Below are 19,856 nucleotides of genomic sequence, written 5' to 3' on the forward strand. Positions count from 1 at the left end.
TCCACCTGCCTCCCACCCCACCCTCTACTGCTCAGCATTTGGTTATGTCTACGGAGAGAGATAATCTTAGGGTTGTCCTCATTATCCATTTGAAGTTTTTATGTAAGCATATATAGTCAATTAATGTAAAAGCTTACCTTCAGAGATTACTATGTTTTAGAGTAGGGAGCAACTGTCAGTACTTAAGTTTATGCAAAATTTATAACCAGATAATTTTATAACTTTTAAGAGATTCTTGTTCTAGAGTAGGGAGCAACTGTCAGCCTGCTTTCCTGCACCTTAGATCTACGAATGGGTACAGGGATTGTTATGCAAGAGTAGGCAAATTGGTCCTTTTGGACTCTTAGCCATGGGAAGAACATATCCCCTGACCAAAACACACTAGCTAATCTGTTTGCTGAAACTGGTATGATCAGCTCCTTGTCCTAACGCTTGGAGACAGAGGCTCAACTCACTGGAAGATATACACATTAAACCTGTGGAAAAACAGTTCTACAGCACAAGTGATCCCTTGACTTTTGATTAATTCCCATGGAAAGGATTTGTACTGTATTAGTGATCCCTTTGGTTAATTCCTATGAAAAGAACTTTTACTGCTGTAGTGATACCTGTTCTTGAATGTCTATTGCTGCTGTGAGCTTCTTGCACAGCTATGCTTTCTCACTGCTTCACAAACCATGATTGTCAGCTTTACCGATTTGACAGTGAAAGGAAAGTAGTCTGCTGTTATACTACATTCACTGAAGGACTAATTTACTGTGCTGTCCACATTTAATGCAGAACATTTGGTAAATGCTTGGAGTTGGGTTTGTCTGTACTACTGGGACAGAGTGATTAATTTTGTTAGTAGCAGAGAACGCATTGCTTCCATTTTATGCAAGGTATTGTCTACATTCCATTGTGAAAAATTCAGTTGTTACAGCTTTTTTCTTTAAATTTATTTTTAAACAGGTCAGATATTTAATGAAAACTTTGGCCCAGATTTTCGAGATGAACAAAATTTCTTCTCAGTATTTGCTGTTTTCTTCCCTGCTGCAACTGGTATTCTAGCCGGAGCGAATATCTCAGGTGACCTTGCGGTGAGCTGGCTTCTGTTACTTTATTTCTTGTTGATTTGTTCTGATTTCTCTTCTAGTTGTCTGTGTACTAATGCATGCTGTATTAAACTTGTTTCAGGACCCTCAATTAGCCATACCTAAAGGAACACTCCTGGCTATTTTAATCACTACGATTGTTTACGCAGGAGTTGCAGTATCAGTAGGTAATAACGCTGACCTTATTTACTCTTTCTTTTTTGGAACTATGTATTCAAAATTCTGTTAAGTAGCCACTTCAAGTCCATTATGAGATTGCTTGAAGATATTTCTTTAATTTTTAGAGCATCTCAAACCAATTTGTTTTCCCTAAACTTTTTTTCTCATGTCTTGTTCAGTGTATCTCTACTGCTTGATGGTATCACTGTAGTGGTGATTTGTGTAGTTGTGCTTCATGCTCTGTGCATTAACCTTAGTCTGCTTCCTGATTTAGTAACTGGTAGTATGGTATTACCTAAAAGAAGAAACAAAGTAGACATCAGTGATTTCATTGCTGTAAAAGATATTACCTTATTGCTGACCAAAACTAGCCGAAAGCTTTTGTAAAGGTGGTTGAAGAGACTTCTAGGAGTAGGAGCTTGTGTGATCATATTGCTAAAAAACAAACCTATATATTAACTGAGAAGGGAAAGCAAGTTGAAGCACCTAGTGTAGTATTAGCCCAAGGTGTTAAACTCATTTAGAAAGGGATGAGACACTGAACCTTAATCCTTGACTTAAGGTAGAAAATGGTGTCACTGTGGATTTGCAGATATATCTATGTTGCTGTAAAAGTGTTAGGTGGCCAGTAGCTGCAGTGTATTTTGGCCTTATCGCATTCTGTTTATTGCACCTTAGTCCATGTTTAAAAATGTGCTGAGTGAGCTGAGACCTTAGTAGGTAAATGCAACTTGAAAAGGGGAGAAGTGACCTGTAGATGTGTAGTTACCTGTAGGTTTCCCAGGTTCAGGAGTTGAGGCCAGTGGTATGCTTCCATAAAAAGCAAGACGTTAATGATCCCTAGGAATAATCTTTGAAAGAGTCAGCAAGGCCAGTCGTATGATCCACGTTGTCCATACCTGTTCATTGCCAGTAAATATTCACCGTCAAAATACAAATTAAACTAGCTTGCTGGAATTAATCCCCAGCTCACCTGCCTCACTGTAACTTTTCAATGGGGTCCCTTTTTCAAGAATGGTAGCAGTACTGAATTTTTCATTTAATTCTCTTTGTTCGCATCATACATCCACAGAACAATACACTGTATGCTGAGTTTAATTTTGTTTTTTTGGTCTGTGTCAGTCCCTCTTTAAACACATCCCAGACTATAAAGGCAAGACTGATGCACTGATTATGTATAGGTTAGAGTGGCATATTTTTAGAAGATGGGAGGAAACTGGAGTACCTGGTGAAAACCAAGCAGACTCCGCACAGATAGAACCCATTTAGACTTCCTACTGACAGTGACCTGAGGGCAGAACTGAACCTCTAATTCTCAAGGCACGCTGTGGTGCTCAATACAATAATCAAATACCCCTATGAACTAATTGCAAAAGATAAAGTACAGCAAATTAATAACAACAATAACTTCTCCTAACTGACTTAGTTTATTTTCTCTATTATGAGATCCCATTAGCCAAGCAAAGGGCTGCTGATGCTATCCTGCAAAGTTAAATCAGTATACAAAACAATAGCTTTGCTGATGTGTTGAACTCTAAGAAGCAAAGTAATTTTGACTGAAGCACAAGAATGTAAAAAAATGGAATATAGTGGAAAGGCATGATGATACCCAGATTATTACTAAGCAAAAACTAATGAGATACATAGCATTTTCTTGTAGGTTATATCTAGGTTATATCCCATAATAGTTATATAAATTAATATCAGTGGTATGGGGCATTGTTATATCCATTCATTATCACATCCAGTCATCAGAAGCCACCAAGAAAATGGGGTTGGTTGCCATCCTTTTGTGGAGGAAATGGTCACAAAGGCAGATGATAGTGATGCCTGTTGGCATTATCAAACTAGAAGCACAGTATAAGTAATGGATCCAACCCAGTTTGGCTTTGTCAAAGGCAGATCATGCCTTTTAAACTTGGTTGACTTTTTCGAAACAGTCACCAAAGCCATTGAAATAGGTGGCAATAGCTCTATTATCATACGCTACTAGCTTACTGACCCCTAACAACATACGCCATGTCAAAAAACCCAGATTTGATGAATATGCTTCACCTCAAATCTATAAAATCAGAGATCCATCAGGGGCGGAGACTTAAACCTGACCACGGCTATTAATAGGGCGTGTGAGAGAGAGATTTCATCAGAAGAAGACTCCTATGCTGTGGAACAAAAATCCCACATGTGGAGGCAGAGCACTCGCTGGCCTTGTTCAAGAAATCTTGACGTATAAGGACCAGTGTGTAGTGCTTTAAAGTTTTAACATGGCGAGCACAGTGACTGGTTTCATATACTTTTTTCTTTAGTATTGGAAAAGAAAATCCATTTTGAACACATCAGTTAAGCTATGCAGCAAAGTGACTGGTTCAGTTTACCAGCTAATCAGCATTGTGTACAAATGTAGTAAAAATTAAATGTATGAGGAATAAGACAATGTAGAATGTTAAATGCAAATAGTATATTGAAAAAACTAGATGGAAAAATTGTAATACTTGTATCTGTTTAAAATTATTTACTGTTAATAAATTGAACTCAGTTGACGGAGTCAAATGTTTACAACAATTTTAAAAAGCAATAGACTGAAAACCCATATGACTGAAAAGCAGTCAATAGAAAGCCCATTTCACTGAATCACAAATCGTAGAAACAATTCAGCATAAGAAAATACAACATAAACAATGTTTTTTGCATGGAGACAAGCCCCCCCCCCCCCCCTCCAAAAAAAAATGATGCAACTCCATGGCTGCAAAAAACAACTGGAGCAGACAAAAACACCATACACAGTGAATCAGTGTTGGCACAGAAAAAAAACTGTAAATTTGGGGTTGAGATATGACAGGGGCATTGACAGTCCACATATAATCTTCTGAACTTGCTTCTTTAGCACATCATTTTCTCAGAAATGGCACCATCACATACTGCCTACACGTCTACAATGTTCTGTCATTTGTGAGTCAGTTATCTGGGCTTTGTCAAATTGTTACAAGCATTTGACTTTCAGTCAGCTGTAGTTCAATTTAATAGTAAACAATAAAAAATACCAAAACATATATAGTAAGCTGAATGTGGTAGAATTCTATTTTAATCATCTTTATTGAATTATCACTTATGATATAGGCAGCCGTATATTTGTATAAATGAAAACAAATCATACTGACATTCTCAATTATAAACAAACATACACTTGTCTGTATATCAATTGCCAATCCATTATTACATACCTCACTGAATTCCTGCCTTCCCTTAAACCTTATTCCTCCTCCAAAACGTTCTGCAGAGATTCTTCCTACAATTCCCATTTTTTTATGTAGTTTGTTCATACCCTTTACTAAAGATCCCACTTCGGTTCTTTTCTCTCTCTTACTATATTCATTGCTTTAAATATGGCTGGTTTAGACTTTGGTTTCTATTTTCTAGTAATTGCTTTTTTTTGGCAGCCACCAGAATTGAACTTGACAAAAGCATTACTATGTCTAGGTAATTCAGATTCTGTATCCTAGCTAAAAAAAATATTTCCTTAACACTAGTTTGCTTATCGTGTATTTGACAGAGTATTCTATAGGGAATTTTAAAGCCTGCCAGTTCGTTACACTCCCCAGAAATATGTACCCAATTCAGTATTTCCCCATCATACCTCCAGCATTTACAGTTTACCTGAGGAAAAATTCTTTGGAGTCTGCTTGGGGTATAAAAATACATGTGCAATCACTTTCAAGCAAAAATCATACATTTCTAAATCTTCTTGACTTGTATATTTGGGAGCCATACATATATCCTCCCATTGTTTCTTTTTGAATTGCTTATCCATTATATTATTTTCTAAACTCCTCTGATTCCTATAGTTATCATGCAATATTTATATGCCCTACTGTTTATCCCTTTTTAACAGCAGCTTCTGTTCTAGATTCAGCTTTCTGTATTCACATTCTGTCGTGATCTAATAAAGTATAACACTGCACAATAAATACTCAAACATTTGCAGGTGTTTGTGCACAACTGTTTGTGACTAGGGCACTTGGAGAGATGGCTAATCTGTCAGGGTACCCAATGCAGGGGAAAGAATGGGCTTGGTCTGAGGAAGATTTGATGGTTGGCAGGCATGGAGGCAAAAATATGTAGGAAAAAAAGTTTGCATAGGTGGTATGGATGTATGGCAAGCCTTCACTCGCTCAACTGATATTCCATTCAAAATGTGGCTGTACACAAAACTGTAACATTACCAGAAGAAATGAGAGGGACGACTGGATTCAAAACTGGAAAGTATAACAGGATATGAAATTAAAGATGGGCAAACTATCTTATAAGTTTAACAGTCAGCAGGTACCTACTTATTCTTAAAAGCAGAAATGATCTACTGAAAGGTTTTGGATTCAGTAGCTTAATATGCCTTTTTGTCTATAGTGATATAATCTTTTTCTGATATAAGGTTATTCAAAATATGTAACTAACTTGTTTAAAAATTTTGATGTTAAGTTGTCAAACTCTCCTGCATTCTTGCTGGATGGGTTCGGAGCCGATCCTCGGCTCCGACTCGGCACTTGCTAAGCTCGAGAGCTAATTTTACCAGCTCGAGGCAACCCTATATCCCATGATGCAAGGCGTGACTATCCCAGATCTCGTTTGCCGCTTCGTGAAGAGGACTCCTTTTACCAGCTCAGGTAAAATTTTTAGTATTTGATACTAAAGTTCAGTCAAAAAATTTCCATTTTTTCCTGATTTCCTTCTTAAGAGTTAGTGTTAACTGATATCGAACTATCTTGCCCTATATTCCCTTTCTCCTTTATATAGGGATAGTTTTTCCTCCCTTCAGGCCTTAAGCCTCCCTTCCATTAATTTTCTGTCAGGAAGTGTGTGTGTGTTTTTCAGTTTTCCCTATTTTTCATTAGATAACTGTGTGACTGGTGTGTGTCTGTGTGTTTTTGTGTTTGGCATACCATGTCAAAAGAAGTAAAGGTCTCAGGCTTCAAGAAGTGTGACTCGTGCTGTCAGAAAATGTCTCTGACAGACGGTCACACTTCTTGTGTGTACTGCCTGGGGCCTTTACACCTGCAGGACTCCTGTGCTATTTGTCACTCCTTCAGCCAGAGAGTCCTGCAGGAACGTAGAAACAAGCTAATTCTACGTGGCTTGTTGAAGCCAGAGGGTTCCCCGACCAAGACTGGGTCGACAAAGCCCTCTAAGCCACCTAAAGCCCAGGCTGTGGTTACTAAGCCTTCGGCGGTGGCTCTGACTCCTTCGGAGTCTAGATCGGCTCTGGCTGGAGCCGATCTTTCTACCTCTGAGGTGGGGGTATCGGCGCCGCCTGGCTCCGATACACTTGCACCTATGTCAATGTCGGCTCCAGCTGGAGCCGACGTCTCCTTGACCAGGACTGGTGCCGATAAGCTGTCGGCTCCATCTGGAACCGAAGGGTCTTCGGCTCCGATGGCTCTTTCCAAGAAGAGATCTCGGTCCCCTTCCCTAGAGTCGATTCGCTTGGCTCTGGGATCTCCTCTACTTTCGGAGCGGAGCCATCGGAGCCGATCTTCAAGGTCTTCCAGGCTGTCAGACCATGACTTGGAGAGGGTGGTAAGTAGACTGCTGAAGTCACAGGCACTGGCCCAAATGCTCCATAGCCCGTCTCAGCAGATGGCTGCTATCCCTCATCCCCCTGAAATTTCTCCTCTGACTTTCCTTCAGAGTTTGGAGCCGGAGCTTCTCGGAACGTTGAACGTGGGTGCGCCGGAGCCGATACTTCCCCTGTCGGCTCCGTCGTCTTCGACTCCGATTTCCTCCATGAGACCTTCCTAGGAGGGATCCAGTCGTCGGGTCTCCCTTGTCGACTCCAAGGGGGCGAGTGGCATCAGACCCTTGTCCGACCCCGCTCTCCCTCTTGGAGCTTCGGCATTGGTGAGCTCGGCACCGACATCGGCCTCGGAGCCTTCTCTTTCGGTGGGACCGGGGATTCCTGTCTCTTCGGAGCGGGTGTCTTCTGGCCTCCCTGGGAGGGGAGCCTTTGAGGTGATGAGTGTTCTAGCCCTGGAGCTGAGTCAACGGTCAATTCCATTAGCTCCTCCCTCTTCGGTGCCTGTTGATGTCTCTTTCCATTCTCTTGCTCCCGGACCCAGAGATCCATCGCCCTAGGTTTCCCCATTGGGAAGAACTTCCTCTTCCGAGGTTTCTCCTGATCCTTCCGGAGAACCCCCGCGTAAGAAGACGTGCAAGAGGACGCACACGGACTCCCCCGAGTCTACGACATCAGATACCGACTTAGATGAGTCGGAGGGTTCCCCACAGTCCCCCTCTGAGGATGTCTCCTTTTCAGACATCCTGGAACTCCTTAAGCAGAGGGGGAACTGGCCTTCCATTAACCCCTCTGAGGATGAGTCGGTATACCTGGAGGCTTTTGGATCTCGACCCTCCACCTCCTGGGTGTCTCCGCCTTTCGACCCGCTCATGCAAGTGGTGGCTCGAAAGGCATGGGCGGCCCCGGATTCTGTGGAACCAGTCCCCAGGAGGCCTTCTAAATTCATCACGGCCCCCGCAGACAAACAGTTTCTTACCAAGGGTGTCCCTGTTGATGCCATGGCAGTGGCGGCTGCCACCAAGAAGGAACTTGCCGATCCTTCTGTACCTATCCATCCTCCTAACAAGGACTCTAGGACCATGGATAGGTATGGTAAGCGGATGTTTTCTTCAGCGACCTTTGCTATGCGCTCGCTGAACTATCTGTCACTTTACCCGGCTTCAGAGAGACATTCTCAAGGAACTAGGTGAGGTAGTTCAGGATCCGTCAGTTGCTGGGGCTCAAGAAAAGATTACCTCACAGCTCGGAATCCTAAATTCTATAACTAACTCCTCCATGCGGCTCATTTCTTATGCAGCCGATGGGGCGAGTAGAGCCGCAGGCACAGGAGTGGCACTTAGCCGTCAATCTTGGATGTGGCTTTGTAATTTCACGGATCCCTTTAAGGCGTCCTTCACTAATACTCCCTTCGATGGTTCGGCTTTGTTCGGGCCTCAGGTGAAGGACACATTGACCAGGTGTGAGCAAGACGGCAAGACTCTTTCTGCCGTAGGAGTCCATTTCTCCACCCCTTCAAGACCCTATCCCAAAGGTCAGAAGGGGGGGAAATGTGGTTTCGTAAATCTCAGGGAGTCACGCCGGATGCATGTGGTCAGTTTACCCCCAGAGGCAGAGGGGGTAATAACAATAGAAGCCGCCCTAGGGGCAGAGCTGGTCCGCAGAATCAGGGTAGCAGGGAGCTTCTCTCTGATTAACCCTTCCAGCATCCCTGAGGTGTTGCCCGACTGTCCACCCTTGGAGGCAGTCGGGGGAAGATTGTCGCTGTACCCAACAGCCTGGCTTTCCCTTTCTCAAGACAAATGGGTACAGTCGATCATATCCGAGGGTTACAATATCCCTTTCGAGAGATATCCCGTTCCTCATCAATCCCTTCCAGATGTTTCACCTGGTCTAAGGGAATTGGCAAAGCTGGAGGTATCAAAGCTCCTAGCAAAAAGAGCCATCCAACTAGGGCCAGCAGACCAAGTAGGATCCGGAATCTACTCAAGATTCTTTTTGGTCCCCAAAAAGACGGGAGATTGGAGACCAATTTTAGACCTCAGCAAACTAAACATGTTTGTCAAGAAGGCAAGGTTCCGGATGGTCACGCTTCAGTCCATTCTACCCTTTTTGGGCAAGGACAACTGGATGTGCTCAATAGACCTTCAGGATGCGTACTATCACATAAAAATTCACAGGCACTCCAGAAGGTTTCTCCGCTTTCGGCTGGGGACCAGTCATTTTCAATTCAGAGCCCTGCCCTTTGGCCTCACTACAGCCCCCAGAGTGTTTACCAAATGCATGGCAGTGGTCACGGCTCACCTGAGACGTCAAAGATTCCAGGTGTTTCTGTATCTAGACGACTGGCTCCTCTCTGCCACCACCAGGCATCAACTTATCAAGGCCAGGGACTACACTCTTCACATCTGCAACCAGTTAGGGATCTCTATAAACTCAGAAAAATCTTCATTGTCTCCTTGCCAATCTATTACCTTTATAGGCGCAGAATTAGACACTGTCGGGATGTCAGCAAGACTCACAAACCAAAGAATTCTGGACATCCAAAAGTATGTTCGGATCATACTACTCAGCAGAAAGATCAGGGCCAGATTTGTCCTGAAGGTGCTAGGTCTTATGGCTGCGGCCATCGTACTCCTTCCTTTAGCTCGCTTCCACATGCGTCTTCTGCAGTGGATGTTGTTCACCCAGTGGTCATTCCAGCAGCTTCCCATGCGCCACAAGATCTTCGTGACTCAATCTTGCAAGAGTCACCTAACCTGGTGGATGTCTTCTCCACAACTCCATCAGGGCCGATTGTTTGTTCCCCCAGTTCCGGTTGCCACAGTCACTTCGGATGCCTCTCTGATCGGGTGGGGGGGGCATTATCAGGGCAGGATGGTCCACGGGACTTGGCAACCCATAGAATACCATCTGCACATAAATGTCCTAGAGATGAGAGCAGTGCTTTTAACGTTGCAAGCCCTCAGCGACTTTCTTCCTTTAGGGACTATTGCAGTTCAGACGGACAACATGTCCGTAGTCTGGTATATCAACAAACAGGGCGGGACCAAGTCCTATCCACTGTGTCGAGAAGCTCTCAGACTTTGGCAATGGGCAATCTCCTCTCATCGGTTTCTGATAGCAACGCATATCCCCGGGAAATCCAACCTATTAGCGGACAGACTGAGCAGAGCTATTCTCATGCCACATGAGTGGTCTCTCAAACAATCAGTAGTGGACGGGATTTTTCAGAAGTGGGGCTTTCTTTGCTGCGACCTTTTTGCTACACCCCAAAACAGCAAATACCCAGACTTCTTCTCCCTCTTTCCACTTCCAGGCCATCTCCCCAGAGACGCTCTAACCCAGGATTGGCCCCGGGGACTTTTTTGTGCCTTTCCTCCATTTCCGCTGATACCTCAAGTGATTCAGAAAGCTACCGTCTTGAGAGCCAAATTGATTCTCATTGCCCCTTACTGGCCTCGACAAATTTGGTTTCCGTCCCTTCATAGTCATCTCTTGGTTCAGCCTTGGCATCTGGATCCAATTCCAGATCTTCTGACCCACCAGTCGGGTCATCTGCACCAGGCCATTCATTCTCTCAACCTCACTGCTTGGTTGCTCCACTTCCTTCCTTAGCCAGGCTTCCTATGATTTCTAATCCCGTGCGAGATATCATAGTAGCTTCTATAAAGTCCTCTACCAGAAGGATTTTTGCTAGTAAATGGCGGCGTTTTTCCTTCTGGGCAAAGTCTAGAGACATAGATCCCTTTGCAGCTCCAGTACAGTCAGTCTTGGACTTCCTTTCAGTCAGGTTCTTCTTCCTCGATAGTTAAGGTTCAGCTGGCAGCGATCTCAAATTTTCATGTTGGCTTAGCGGATCAAAACATAATGTCTCACAAGCTTTGCAAAGCCTTTCTTAGAGGGATCTTTCTGCTGAAACCTCCAGCCAAAGATCCTCCTCCAGAATGGGACCTGAATTTAATGCTGGCATCCTTGTTTCTGCCCCCCTTTGAACCGGCTGCTACATGATCATTAAAGTTTCTTTCCTGGAAGACAATTTTTCTGGTTGCTGTTACTTCAGCCAGGAGGGTGTCTGAACTTCACGCTCTCTGTGTCCGTCCCCCATACTTGGTTTTCCACAAAGATAGAGTGTCTTTAAGAACTAATCCATCTTTTTTGCCCAAGGTTGCTTCCCAGACTAATATTAACCAATCTATTGAATTGCCAGTTTTTTTCCCTAATTATTCTGACAGAGCAGAACAGAAACTTCATTGTTTGGATGTCCATCGCCAACTCAGATATTACTTAGACAGAACTAAAGAATTCAGAAAATCTGATCAACTGTTTCTTATGCAGAAAACAGAAAAGGTCTTCCGGTCTCCAAGGTGACCTTATCCAGATGGCTGTCTTCTATCATTTCTCATGTTTATCTTCTTAGGGGCAAGCAACTGCCCTCGAAACCAAACGCACATTCTACCAGGCGCCTAGCCACTTCCACAGCATTTTAGGATAGACTACCTATTGACACCATTTGTGCGGCAGCCACTTGGTCCACTCCTCACACCTTTGTCTCTCATTACAAATTGGACTTGGCCTCCAGGGACAGGGCTAGGTTTGGTTCCACAGTTCTCAAGAGTCTGTTCCATTGAGCCACCCAGGATAGAGGTGCTAGGGATGCGGTCCCATCCAGCAAGAATGAAGGCGAATTTGACAACTTAACATTAAGAAGTTATGTACCTACCATAACGTTCCATGTTAGTTGTCTTCTATCGCCTTCTTTCTTGCGTCCCTCCCTCCTTCCCCCTAGCCTGGACAGACCTTGAAATTGTACTCTTCTCTGGGTACTGTTCATTCTTTCTATGGACTTCCAGTAGGAAGTATCACTAGTCTTTAGTGGTTATTTGCTGTTTTTCTTTCCACATTTAGTCCCCCTTCTTCCTTTCTGGGAAGAAGGTTACTAGCAGGGTTTTTTCATAGCTACCAAATGAGATCTGGGGTAGTCACGCCTTGCATTATGGGATATAGGGTTGCCTCGAGCTGGTAAAATTAGCTCTCGAGCTTAGCAAGTGCCGAGTTGGAGCCGAGGATCGGCTCCGAACCCATCCAGCAAGAAAGAAGGCAAGAGAAGACAACTAACATTGGAACGTTATGGTAGGTACATAACTTCTTATTTTTTTGTACTCTGTATTTTCCTGTCTTGCATTGCTGTTGTGGTGTAGTGTTTAATATTTACTTGACGTTGGAGCCATCGGCTGTAGTGTACAGGGGTAAAACCATGATATGATGCAGGCAGTAAGAGTTAAGTTAGTGATTTATGCTTAACTGATGGACCTAGCAGGGAGGAGATGGGTATGACCATCCTCTGGATGGGAGCAGAGCCAACTGTGACTGCATATGTCCCTCAGTGTAGGGGCTGGGATGTAAATTGCAGCCTGGGACAGGCGTTCTGCTCACCAAGCCAGTAATGGGTTGCACCCTTCAAGCTAAACATGTGGGAGCATGCATTTACATTGGAGGTGGTGGTGTGGTCCTTTCTGATGTTGCAGATGGCATGTCCATTCATGGGCTTTGTTAGGCCTTTTAAAAATGTGGTCAGTTTCCAATATGCTAGTGAAGGCAGAAAAAACACATGCCTGGAAGAACACCCACTCTGGACAGTTCTTGCCTTAGAATTGGGGAACAATTAGGCCATATTCATTTAAAGGAAGACTGGGTGTACTGCAGGCACAGGGACAAAAATGACATGGGAGGAGCTTTCTCTTGGTGTTTTTTTCCCCAGCCATCATGCATAAAGTGGCCCTGTTAATTAAGATTAACCCAGTTAGTAGAGTGTGTGTGTGTGTGTGTGTGTGTGTGTGTGTGTGTGTGTGTGTGTGTGTGTGTGTGTGTGTGTGTGTGACAAGTTGAAACTGTCCTTGATTTTGTAGAATATTACTGACTTTGCCCAATTTTGATCTGTTCCTCTTACAGCTTTTGGTTTCTTGCATATCACAGGTTTGCAGCCTCTAAATAATTATGGAGAAGAAACACTGGTATGCTCACCACAGCAAAAATTCCAAGCTGAAAGCTGGTATGAAATTCACAGTCCACCCGATTCAAAAGTTAAAATCTCTTTATTAGAACACTGCAGACACAAAAGGATAAGCGCTTTCGCGTGCTGTAACACACGCTTCTTCAGATCTATTTAGTCAAAAAACAGGAAGTTTATATACACTAGATGGAGTTCAATCAAGCATTTGATGCACATCAATTAAACAATTAAAGAAGCATCCAGTTTTAAAGACACAAGTGTTTGTCCAACTGTCTATGGATTCATTACTATATAAAATTTAAAACACACTAAAAACTATTTAGCACATAAAAACTCACTACCACTGGGTTGAAACTAAAAAGAGAAAAAATGCATACATATAACCTTCCAGATGTATGGAACAACAATAACTATACATAGACCTCTAGAATATATTGCAAGCACATACAATGCAAGCCTAAACATTAAACCCAATAAATGAAACCACAAACCAGCATTAAAACATAGTTAATATGAAAAATGTAAAAACTATCTATTTTTCAGGATAGGTTTAATAGAAACATAATTGTTAATGCCTGGGGGTAGGTGGGCCCTTAATCTAAAAATCCACTGCAGTTCAACATTCTCTAATAGGTTCATATGATCACCCCCTCTACTGCTATACTTAACTATTTGTAGGACTCTGAATTTGAAGGAATGATCAGGATAGGTTATAAGATGTCTTGCCAATGCATTCTGTTCCCTATGCTGTTTAATATCATACAGATGGTTGTACATTCTTTGTTTCAACTTTCTCTTAGTGAGTCCTACATAGAATGCCTGACAAGTGTTACATGTTGCTAAGTATATAACGCTTTCCGTGTCACAGGAGGCATAAAACCTGGGCGTAAATGTATATTTAAACTGATGTATATTTAAACGCCTCTAAATAATTGTAAACAATTGTAAACATTCAGATGTTAAGTTGTCAATCTCGCCTTCATTCTTGCTTGATGGGTTCGGAGCCGATCCCTCGGCTCCGACTCGGCACTTGCTAAGCTCGAGAGTCACTTTTACCAGCTCGAGGCAGCCCCATATCCCATGATGCAAGGCGGTAAGTACCCAGATCTCGTTTGCCGCTTCGCTTATGAGGTCCTCCTTTTACCAGCTCCTGGTAAGTGATTCACTTTATTGATATTTAAGCCCCTTTTTGTTAAAAAACCTTTAATTGTTAGTTATAAGTTAATTATTTAGATTTTCTGACAGAAAATCCCTGACTCTTCTAATTTTTTTTAGTCAAACTTTACCCATCCCATCCCCTCCCTGTTAGGGTGTGTGTGTGTTTGTTTATAGGAATACCTTTTTGGTATTTTATTTAATTTAATTTTTGACTGGTGTGTGTGTGTGTTTTGTGAAGCACCATGTCAAAGGAGAGGGTCTCAGGTTTTAAGAAGTGTGACTCGTGCTGTCAGAAGATGTCTCTGACAGACTGTCACACTTCTTGCCTGTATTGCCTGGGGCCTCTTCACCTGCAGGACTCCTGTGCTATTTGTCATTCCTTCAGCCAGAGAGTCCTGCAGGAAAGACGTAACAAGCTGATACTTAGGGGCCTTCTTAAGCCGGAGGGCTCTCCGGCTAAGTCGGCTCCATCAAAATCAGCCAAATCTTCCAAGGCCCAGGCTTCTGTGTCTAAGCCTGCGGCCTCGGCTCCGACTTCGTTCAGTCGAGATCGGCTCGGCTGGAGCCGATTCTGGCTTAACAAAGCCTTCGGCACCGATGGCTGTCGGTGCCGATTCTGCATCGACCACTTCGGTGTCGGCTCTGATCGGTTCCGACCACCATGTGGCACAGGCATCGGTGTCGGCTCCGATCGGCTCCGACACCGTTACTTTTGTGGCTGTATCGGCTCCGGCTGGAGCCGATGCATCGAGGCTTCCTGTCGGCTCCGATAAGTCTTCGGCTCCGACAGGATCTGTAGTATCGGTTCCGATGGCTCATTCCAGGAAGAGGTCGAGGTCTCCTTCCTTGGAGCCGATACTTTCGGCTCGGCTTCACCTCTCCTTCGAACGGAGCCATCGGAGCCGATCTTCAAGGTCATCCAGACTTTCAGACCATGACCTAGAGAGAGTGGTCAGCAGATTACTTAAGTCACAGGTACTGGCCCAAATGTTACATAGTCCGTCTCAACAGGCGACTGTTGGTCCACACCCGTTACAGTTCCTCCTTCAACTCTACCCCAGAGCTTGGGTTGGAGTCTTCGAATGGTTACTGCTATGGCTGGAGGATGGATACCCCTTCTGTTCCTTCAGCCTCTACTCTTATCTCCTCTTGAGACCTTCCTTAGAGGGATTCGGTGGTCGGGCTTCCATGGTCTCCTCCGAGGGGTGAGTGGCATCGGACCCTTGTCCGAACCCGCTCTTCCCCTTGGAGCCTCGGCCTTGGTGAGCTCGGCTCCGACATCTGCCTCGGAGACTTCCCTTCGGTGGTCCCTGGAGTTCCTAGTTCTTCGAACGGGTTCTCTCGGACCTGCCTGGGAGGGAGCATTCGAGGTGATGAAGAGTGTGCTGGCCACTGGTATCAGTCAGCAGTCTGTTCCGTAGCTCCTCCCTCTATAGTACCTGTTGACATCTCTGCCACTTCTCTTGCTACAGGACCCAGAGATCCTCCGCCTCAGGTTTCCCCATTGGGAATTTCCCCTCTTCCGAGGATTCTCCTGATGTTTCGGGAGATCCTCCTAGGAAGAGGACTTGTAAGAGGAAACATGTAGACTCCCGAGTCTGTCACTCGGATACTGACTTTGATGAGTCAGAGGGATCCCTAGATCCCCTCTGAGGATGTCTCCTTCTCAGACATCCTAGAACTCCTTAAACAGAGGGGAAACTGGCCCACCAACAATCCCTCTGAGGATGAGTCAGTATACCTAGAGGCGTTTGGATCTCGGCCCTCCACCTCCTGGGTGTCTCCGCCTTCGACCCCTTATGCAGGTTATTGCACGAAAGGCGTGGGCAGCTCCTGACTCTGTAGAGCCAGTCCCTAGGAGGCCTTCAAAATTTATCACTGCCCCGTGTGACCAGCAATTCCTCACTAAGTGTGTCCCCGCTGATGCCATGGTGGTGGCTGCGGCCACCAAGAAGGAACTTGCAGATCCTTCCGTACCTGTCCATCCTCTTAATAAGGACTCTAGGACCATGGATAGGTACGGTAAGCGGATGTTTTCCTCAGCGACCTTTGCTATGCGTTCGCTGAATTACCTATGTCACTTCACCAGACTCCAGAGGGATATCCTTAAGGAGCTGGGTGAAGTAGTACAGGATCCTACAGCTGCAGGGGCTCAAGAAAAAATTGCTTCGCAGCTAGGAACCCTTAATTCCATTGCAAACTCCTCCATGCGGCTAATATCTTATGCTGCTGATGGAGCAAGTAGAGCCATGAGGTACAGGTGTGGCTCTTAGGCGCCAAGCCTGGATGCGGCTATGTGATTTTATGGATCCCTTTAAGGCGTCCTTCACAAATTCTCCCTTTGATGGGTCAGCTTTGTTTGGCCCTCAGGTGAAGGAAACTTTGACCAGGTGCGAACAGGACGGCAAGACTCTTTCTGCTGTAGGAGTCCGTTTTCCACCCCATCTAGACCTTATCCCAAAGGACAGAAAGGTGGGAAAATGTGGTTCCGTAAATCCCAAGGAGTCACGCGGATTCACGTGGTCAGTTTACCCCTAGAGGCAGAGGGGTAACAACAACAGACGCCGCTCTAGAGGCAGAGGGGTCCGAAAACCAGGGAAACAGAGAGCCTCTCTCTGACAAGCCCTTTCAGCATCCCTGAGATGTTGCCCGGCTGTCCCTCCTTGGAGGCAGTCGGGAAGATTATCACTGTACCCAGAAGCCTGGCATTCCCTCACTCAAGACAGATGGGTACAGTCGATCATATCCAAGGGTTACATAATTCCTTTCGAGGAAAGTCCCTTCCCTCAAATTCCCTTCCAGATGTACCACCCAGTCTAAGGGAAATTGCAGAGTTAGAAGTCTCAAAACTACTGCAAAAGAGCCATTCAGCCAGTTACAACAGACCATTCAGAGCCGGAATCTACTCAAGGTTCTTTTGGTCCCCAAAAGACGGGAGACTGGAGACCAATATTGGATCTCAGCAGACTCAACAAGTCTGTCAGGAAGACAAGATTCGAATGGTCACTCTTCAGTCAATTCTGCCCTTCTTACAGAAGGACAACTGGATGTGCTCAATAGATCTTCAGGATGCGTACTATCACATCAAAATTCACAGACGCTCCAGGAGATTTCTCCGCTTTCGGCTGGGGTCCAGTCATTTCCAGTTCAGAGCCCTGCCCTTTGGTCTCACTACAGCCCCCAGAGTGTTCACCAAATGCATGGCAGTGGTCACGGCTCACCTGAGACGTCAAGGATTCCAGGTGTTTCCGTATCTCGACGACTGGCTCCTGTCAGCCACCACCAGGCATCAGCTTATACAAGCCAGGGATTGCACAATAAACCTTTGTTCTCATTTGGGCATCTCGATCAACTTCGAAAAGTCATCCTTATTGCCCTGCCAGTCTATTACCTTCATAGGCGCAAACTTAAACACTGTTCGGATGTCAGCTACCCTTACAGATCAAAGAGTTTCAGACATTCAGAGTCATGTCAGGATCATTCTGGCCAACAAGAAAGTACAGGCCAGAATGGTTCTAAAGGTATTAGGTCTCATGGCTGCGGCCATTACTCTTCTTCCCCTGGCTCGATTCTACATGCGCCTTCTTCAGTGGATGCTGTTCACACAATGGTCATACCAACAACTTCCAATGCGTCACCAGATTCTGGTGACACAGACATGCAAAGAGCATCTTGCCTGGTGGATCACATCTCCTCAGGTTCACCAAGGCAGGTACTTTGTACCCCATCCCCGATAGCCACTGTCACCACGGATGCCTCCCTGATCGGGTGGGGGGGTCATTATCAGGGCAGGATGGTTCATGGGACGTGGCAGCCGTTCGAGTACCATCTGCACATAAATGTCCTGGAGATGAGAGCAGTGCTTTTAACGTTGCAAGCCCTCAACGACTTTCTTCCCGTAGGGACAATTGCAGTCCACACAGACAACATGTCTGTAGTTTGGTATATCAACAAACAGGGCGGAACCAAGTCCTACCCCTTGTGTCGAGAAGCGCTCAGACTATGGCAATGGGCGATCTCCTCTCATCGGTTTCTGGTAGCAACGCATATCCCTGGGAAAACCACCATTGTAGCGGACAGATTGAGCAGAGCTATTCTCATGCCTCACGAGTGGTCTCTCAAGCAATCTATAGCGGAAGAGATTTTTCTGGAATGGGGTCGTCCATGTTGCGATCTTTTGCTACTCCCAAAACAGCAAATGTCCAGACTTCTTCTGCCTCTTCCTCTATCAGGCCATCCCCCAGAGACGCTCTGACCCAGGATTGGCCCCAGGGACTTCTTTATGCCTTCCTCCATTTCCTCTGATCCCTCAGGTTATCCAGAAAGCTACCGTTTTGAGAGCCAAATTGATTCTCATTGCCCCTTACTGGCCTCGACAAGTTTGGTTCCCGTTCCTCCATCATCACCTTTTGGTGCAGCCGTGGCATCTGGACCCAGTGCCAGATCTTCTGATTCACCAATCGGGTCAGCTGCACCGGTCAATCCCTTCTCTCAACCTCACAGCATGGTTGCTCCACTTCCTTCCTTAGCCAGGCTTCCTTTGATCTCTAACCCAGTTAGAGACATCATAGTAGCTTCACTAAAATCCTCTACCAGGAGGATTTATACAAGCAAATGGAAACGTTTCTCTTATTGGGCTAAGGTCAAGAATATTGATCCTTTTACTGCCCCTGTCTGGACTTCTTAGCAGAGATTTTTCATGCAGGCTCCTCTTCTTCCACAGTCAGAGTTCAATTGGCTGCTATTTCCAATTTTCATGTCGGGATAGCAGATCATAATATTATGTCCCATAGGCTCTGCAGGGCCTTCTTGAAAGGAATTTTCCTACTAAAGCCTCCAATCAGGAATCCTCCTCCTCAGTGGGATCTAAATTTAGTGCTGACATCCTTGATTCTTCCCCTTCGAGCCAGCTGCTTCTTGTTCCCTGAAATATCTTTCTTGGAAAACTTTATTCCTAGTGGCTATTACATCGGCCAGGAGGGTGTCTGAACTTCATGCTCTTCGGTTCGACCCCCTATTTGGTTTTTCACAAAGGCAGAGTATCTTTGAGAACTAAACCAACCTTTTGCCTAAGGTCGCTTCAAAGAACAATTTAAATCAATCCATTGATCTCCCTGTATTTTTCCCTAACTATTCAGATAGAGCTGAACAAAACTACATTATCTTGATGTCCACCGTCAACTTAGATATTATTTGGACAGAACAAAAATTTAGAAAATCTGATCAACTTTTTGTTTCCTATGCGGATAATAAAAAGGCCTTCCTGTTTCTAAAGTGACTTTGTCTAGATGGCTTTCTTCGGTCATCTCTGAAATTTATCTGCTCAGGGAAAACAGCTGTGCTCAAAACCTAAAGCACATTCAACTAGGAGCTTAGCTACTTCTACAGCTTTTCAAGCTAGACTTCCTTTAGACACTATTTGTGCAGCGCCACTTGGGCCACTCCTCACACTTTTGTTTCCCATTACAAATTGGACTTGGCCTCCAGGGACAGAGCCAGTTTTGGCTCTACAGTCCTCAAGAGTTTGTTCCATTGAGCCACCCAGGATAGAGGTGCTAGGGACGGTCCCATCAAGCAAGAATGAAGGCGAGATTGACAACTTAACATTAAGAAGTTATGTACCTACCATAACGTTCCATGTTAGTTGTCTTCTCTCGCTTCTTTCTTGACCCTCCCTCCTTCCCCTGGCCTGGACAGACCTTGTTATAAGAAACTGTTATGCTGAAGACCATTCAGACCTGGTCCTTCTTCCATCTGTTAGTTTTCTTTCTTCCTTTGGGAAGTATGTTATGCTTGGTGCTATTGCCCTTTGTCATCAAACGAGATCTGGGTACTTACCGCCTTGCATCATGGGATATGGGGCTGCCTC

General features: G+C 44.9%; 1 protein-coding gene across 2 annotated transcripts in view; it reads left to right on the plus strand.

Moving 5' to 3' along the window:
• SLC12A2 (solute carrier family 12 member 2) overlaps window positions 1-19,856 on the plus strand; it is a 2,115,502-nt gene that overhangs the window by 905,204 nt on the left and 1,190,442 nt on the right. For both annotated transcript variants that reach the window (XM_044060802.1, XM_044060801.1), the window contains exons 8-9: window positions 952-1,079; window positions 1,177-1,261. In XM_044060802.1, the coding sequence (XP_043916737.1) occupies window positions 952-1,079; window positions 1,177-1,261 (213 nt within the window). The remainder of the gene's footprint in view (window positions 1-951; window positions 1,080-1,176; window positions 1,262-19,856) is intronic.

Source organism: Protopterus annectens, chromosome 2.part0 (assembly GCF_019279795.1).
Source record: "Protopterus annectens isolate FY-2018-M chromosome 2.part0, PAN1.0, whole genome shotgun sequence".
Taxonomy (NCBI): Eukaryota; Metazoa; Chordata; order Ceratodontiformes; family Protopteridae; genus Protopterus; species Protopterus annectens.